General features: G+C 39.4%; 1 protein-coding gene across 1 annotated transcript; it reads left to right on the top strand.

The window, feature by feature from the left end:
• Positions 1–4613: 4613 nt before the first annotated feature.
• On the top strand, positions 4614–5689 carry LOC112853744 (olfactory receptor 14J1). Its single transcript, XM_025917312.2, has one exon. The coding sequence runs from the start codon at positions 4724–4726 to the stop codon at positions 5687–5689; it is 966 nt and encodes a 321-aa protein (XP_025773097.1). The 5' UTR covers positions 4614–4723.
• The last annotated feature ends 705 nt before the right edge of the window (positions 5690–6394 follow it).

The raw sequence follows: 6394 nt of genomic DNA, 5'->3' as shown, positions 1-6394 counted from the left end.
TCCTCTTAAAGTTTTCAATTCTGGAATGATTCACTTTTGGTTTGATGAGGACAGTAGATAGTTTAGATTTTTTTTTTTTTTGAGTTTTTATTTTGGCAGTCATTGGATGCTTTTAACATGTATTTATGGGATTTACCCATTCTTTAAACAAGAAAACACACCCACCCACCTCTCCAATTTCTATGTGATTTTTTATATGAGATATATTTTATTATTTTGTCCTATTTGAACTATACCATGATTTTCTTGGATTTAGCCCACTAATTAATATGTTGACATGCTTGGATTCTCTAATATTGATTTTAACTTCTTTTGATAATCATCTACCACTCTTATCCAAAGCTTTAATGAAAACATTGATCAGATCACAATAAAAACCTGTATTAAAATAGCAAATAGTCTTCTGAAAACTTAATTTCAGAGATCTCTTTTTGATCATTTTGATTACTTTTTGATCACTTTATTGTTCATGAAAACGTTATAAAAACAGGTGTGAGATGCTCCCAGAGACACTTCCTGAGGTACTGAAGCAGGACTATAATTAATGATCTGGACTCAAAACCAAGCCTGCTGGTTTATAACTTTTAAAATTCAATTTCTTAATATTAAAAATAGGGGAACTTAGAGCTATTTTTAAGTGGTGGTCAAATGGAATATAACTGACATTGAAATTTTGATATTTAGGAGTAGTTGGAAGATTTAAAAATTTTTAATTTCTTTTACGTTAAGAAAGTAGATCCAACTTTGGCTCAGGTCATGAACTCACAGTTTTTGAGTTCGAGCCCCATGTCGGGCTCTGTGCTGACAGCTCAGAGCCTGGAGCCTGCTTCGGATCCTGTGTCTCCTCCTTCTGCACCTCTCCTGCTTGCACTCTGTCTGTCTCTCTCTCTCTCAAAAATAAATAAACATTATAAGACAAACAAAAAAAAATGAAATTAGATTTCATTAATGTTCATATTGCAATAAAAAATGCCTTTCCTACAATGATAGGAATTTGAAAACTGAATACATCGGTCTTTAGTTGAAAATTACTCATTTATGTGATTGTTATAATGGGACCCAGATGATCAGGTTCAGAGTTATTTTAGAAAAGATAGTGCTTAGATGAGGTTTAAACTCAGTGAACTCTGAATATTGCTTTAGTGCTAAGATACTTGATTCTATTATTATGTATAAGTGTATACAAACAAATAATTACTAAATATTTCCTTTTTCTTTTTTTTTCTTTTTTACTGTTTATTTATTTTTGAGAGAGAGAGAAGAAAAAGAGACAGCATGAGCTGGGGAGGGACAGAGAGAGAGGGAGACACAGAATCCAAAGCAGACTCCAGGTTCTGAGTAGTCAGCACAGAGGTGGATGCGGGGCTTGAACCCATGAACTGTGAGATCATAACCTGAGCCGAAGTTGGATGCTCAACCGACTGAGCCACCCAGGCACCCCAGTATACCCTTTTTCTAAATGAGGCCCTTATGAGCAGGCATGATTTTGTTGATGACCACTAAATTGAAATTGTTAATAGAAAGTTGAATTGAAATAGAAATGGAATTGTTAATGAAAAAATACCGTTTTCTAGAGAAATCTAAGTCTGACCTTATACTGTAGAAAATAAGTTATACACATTATGCATTTTTCCCTCCCTGGAAGGCACAGGCTACAAGATACAGTTAACCTAAGATGGTAATTAATTACTTTCCACTGAGGCAATCCCTTGGGGGGCCACTCCATTAAGCCCCACGCTCTGAACTGTGTTTACCTGAAACACCACCCTCGCTGAGCAGACCTGCTCCCTGGTACCTGGGCCGCACTCGATTCTTTTCAGTGTCAATGGGCTTTGGGAGAAGTTAAAATGTCCCTGGGTCTATGCCCTCTGTTCAGCCTCTTATGAAAGCATCTCAGTCCTTTCCTGGCCTGAACATTTCAGAGACCAGGCTACCGACTTGGCTTTTAAAACAAAGATGCTCAGTTTTAGGATTAATTGAGATTTGCTCCTACTGACCAAGACCAACTCTGGTGAGTGCAACTTCTCCATATTTCGCGAAATGTATAGCCATCCTCCTGAGGAGAATGGTCACGATGTCTGTGTTTCCTCTCACATCTCATTCATGTTCTGAACCTCGTTCATGTTCAGACACCTATGAAACCTCCAAAATAGATCTAGCAAATCCACAAATGATCTTCAAAATGGCCAATTCAATGTGCTTTTGTTATTTTAAATTTCCTTTCTTAAACATATGATCCTATCATATAGTTTCTTCTAAAACATTTCTCTTCCATTGGCTCTGTGAGGCCACTCACTGCTGGTTTTCTCCTTCCTCTGTGACTGTCTTCCTCAGCCCCTGGCTCCTCTCATGCATATCTCTTGAATTTTGACGGTATCTGAACATCATCCTCAGCCCTATTTTCTGTCTTTTTTTTCCCCTAAAAATATTCTTGTAAGTGCCTTTCAAAGGAGCTAGGTTCACTGCTTTTCCACATTGATGGTGTTTTCAGTTCTAGATCCTCATATTCGACCTCAAGCTCAGCACACAATCACCTCAGACTGGGTCTTTCTCATCAGGGTCACCTCCTCTCCCAACCACCTCCCTGTCTGTATCTGTTTTGGAGAATAGCACAACATCTTTTCTCTGTACGTCCATCACATCAGGTTTTATCTGCCCATTTTCTCTTGTACTTGTCACTTCTTCTTGTCACACTTACAGATCAGTTCAAACCTTCACCATCCCTGGAACTATTTCATTTTTCAATCTTACATCCTGCTAATCCAACATCCGTGCTGTTGCCAGAATGCTTCCTAAAAATTAGTTTCAGCGAGTTCTCAAAATAAATTACAGCAACACAAAAAGGTACTACCTCAGTGATTTTCAACCTGTTTCCATTGGGTAGGGATTAATCAATGTAATAAACCACAGTATCTGATGGACTAATTCAAGCAACTTGATAAACTGTATAGGATTGAAATCAATCAAGTATATACCCAGTTAAATAAATATTTACTTAGTGCTTCTATGTTAGGTACCATTATCAAAGGTGGAGAAATGGACAGAGATGGTGAAGAAATTGCCTTCTTGACCAAGAAACTCACTGAAGGTGAACTGACCTTTCAACAAAGCCACAGATTTTTAAAAAGAAGTAGAAATCAGTGGAGTAAACTCTGATACACAGAATGGTTTTATGATTCTACAGTATCACCTTTAACATAAAACGTGACACCAGCCAATCCCCCTAACAATTATGTTATATGTGGTATTAAGGTTTTGTTTGTTTGATTGATTATTTTTAGAAATGGGCACCCACTAGCTAATATATTTCATGTCCTGGAGAAAAAGAAAAGTAAATGTTTACTCTTATTGGAGAAGTCACAATAGAGATAATACTGGAAAGGCATATACTCTATTATCTAGCATTCTGCCTACAATGTAGTAAGAACTAAATACTTCTTCAAAATTTTTTTAAGTTATCTATTCATTCAGAGAGAGACAGCAAGAGATTGCGAGCAGGGGAGGAATAGAGAGAGAGGAAGAGAGAGAGAATCCCAAGCAGGTTCCTCACTGACAGAGTGTAGCCCTATGCGGGGCTCAAACTCACAAACTGTGAGATCATGACCTGAGCCGAGATCAAGAACCAGGCGCTTAAACGACTGAGCCACCCAGTGCCCCAGAACTCAATATTTTTTAGAAAACCTCATTATTTGTTCAAATGAACCTGATTGGACATATCCAAATCCAAATCATCCTAAGGTTTTAAAAATTAAAAGGATAAGGCACCATCAGACAGTTGTGATATCTATCAAGTTCCAAACCTCAGAATTCAACGCTTAGTTTCAGTGGCATCTGCATGTGACAATTTTGAGGTTTATTTCACTGTTTGAGCTTGGTCTGGGAAGTTCATTCCAAGCAAATTTCATATTTTAAAAATGTTGAGAGCCTTTCAGAGGCAAGGAATATGACTGTTTTTAGAGTGAACAGCTCCCCTACATTTGCCTCTGGTCTGTTCTTAGATCCATTTACAAGGTGGTACCAACAATTTAATTTTAGATGGTTAACAAAAGAAATGTTACTACCTTACTGTAATACTAAGGTATCATAATAAGATGCAATAATACTAGTACAATCTTCAATGACTATGTTGAGTGGAAAGATTTCATCGTCTCTGTCAGTTTCACACCTTTAACAATCCAAACTCTGCTCCAGAAAATTCTGATGACTTTTTTCAAGCTATGTGACGCCACTGGTCACCCTTAGAGCTTCTGTTTCTGAATAATAAGTAAAGGTTTTTCTTTTTTTTTAATATATGAAACTTATTGTCAAATTGGTTTCCATACAACACCCAGTGCTCATCCCAAAAGGTGCCCTCCTCAATACCCATCACCCACCCTTCCCTCCCTCCCACCCCCCATCAACCCTCAGTTTGTTCTCAGTTTTTAAGAGTCTCTTATGCTTTGGCTCTCTCCCACTCTAACCTCTTTTTTTTTTCTTCCCCTCCCCCATGGGTTTCTGTTAAGTTTCTCAGGATCCACATAAGAGTGAAAACATATGGTATCTGTAGTAAAGGTTTTTCTAAATGAAGTATTACCTAATCACTACGGGGATACGTTTGTCTTGATTTCGGTAGGTCTATGTTGGGTGCACTGTTAACCTGACATCAGATATACTAAATATGATACATTCTTTCTACTGTTGTTTGGCTTCCTAGACAGTCATACTTGCTACGTTCAGTGTGACCATGGCCAATTTGACCTCCATGAGTGGATTCCTCCTCATGGGGTTTTCTGAAAACCGAAAGCTTCAGATTTTATATGCATTGCTGTTTTTGATGACATACCTGATGGCCTTGACAGGAAACCTCCTCATCATCACCGTGACCACCTTGGACCATCGCCTTCAGTCCCCCATGTATTACTTTTTGAAGCACCTCTCTGTCCTGGACCTCTGTTTCATCTCTGTCACAGTGCCTCAGTCCATTGCAAATTCACTTATGAACAGCGGTTACATTTCACTTGGTCAGTGCATCCTTCAGGTTTTCTTCTTCATAGCTCTGGCCTCATCAGAAGTGGCCATCCTCACTGTGATGTCTTATGACCGGTATGTCGCCATCTGTCGGCCCCTGCAGTATGAGACCATTATGGACCCCTGCACTTGTAGGCACGCCGTGGCAGCTGTGTGGCTTGCTGGGGGCTTCTCTGGGCTCATGCATACTGCTGTGAACTTCTCCATACCTCTCTGTGGGGAGAGAGTCATTTACCAGTTCTTCTGTGACATTCCTCAGATGCTGAAACTAGCTTGTTCTCATGAATTCATCAATGAGATTGCAGTGGCTGCCTTCACAACTTCAGCAGCATTCATCTGCCTGGTGTCCATTGTGCTCTCCTATGTCCACATCTTCTCTGCCGTGCTGAGGATCCCATCAGCAGAGGGCCGGACCAAGGTCTTCGTCACCTGCCTACCACACCTGTTTGTAGTCACCTTCTTCCTCTCCACAGCAGGTTTTGAGTTTCTGCGGCCCCCTTCTGACTCCCAATCAGCTATGGACCTCATGTTTTCCATATTCTACACGGTGATACCACCCACACTCAATCCGGTTATCTACAGTTTACGCAATGAAGCCATGAAGGCCGCTCTGAGGAAGGTGCTGTCAAAAGGAGAATTTTCCCCGAGAAAGATGTATTTAAAAGCCATTTTTAAATTCTAAAGAACCATACAAATAAAAGTTATTGTCATTAGGTTTCAGATTGTAAAAGGGTAGGTCTGATTTCCACCCTTCCAATGTTTCTATTCTTCATATTCTGCTCAAAATCTGAGTAAGATATTATGCTTCTCAGGATAGTGGCCTTCCTTCCTCCAATTCAAGTGTTATTTTAAGGCATCTTTTAGGATTTTTTTTCTGAAATAAAACAGAAAGGGCAATGAGTTTAGGGCCTGGCCGGCATCATCTGAAGGTGATTTCTAACAGATAGGCTCCAGACTGCTGGCACATAGGCTGACTGTGTTTATGGGGGCATGTTCCTGGTATAGTTCTTGGTATACATGTGTGCTTGCTGGTGTGCCTCCAAGTTTCTTACCTCTGTCAAGTTTCTACATTAATTCCCCTTCCTATTAAGCTTTTCAATAGCTTTTCCTACAATTTTTTCAGTCCCTAATAAATGTCGGTTTCATTATACATGGGTTTCTTTTAACTCCTTTAGACAACTCTTCTAGCTATGCTACATTGTCCCCATTCGATCAATTAGGACACTAAATTTAGAAAAGATTGGTTTCTTGAGACTTCTCAAATAAAAAGTAATAAAGCTGTGGGTGCCTGGGGGGCTCAGTCAGGTAAGCATCTGAGTTTGGCTCAGGTCATGATCTCATGGTTGGTGAGTTTGAGACCCGCATCAGGCTCACTGCTTTTAGTGCA

Source organism: Puma concolor, chromosome B2 (genome assembly GCF_028749965.1).
Source record: "Puma concolor isolate L17-30 chromosome B2, mPumCon1.1.hap2, whole genome shotgun sequence".
Lineage (NCBI taxonomy): Eukaryota > Metazoa > Chordata > Mammalia > Carnivora > Felidae > Puma > Puma concolor.
Note: the sequence above shows the minus strand (reverse complement) of the source record. Positions and strands in the feature narration are given on the sequence as shown.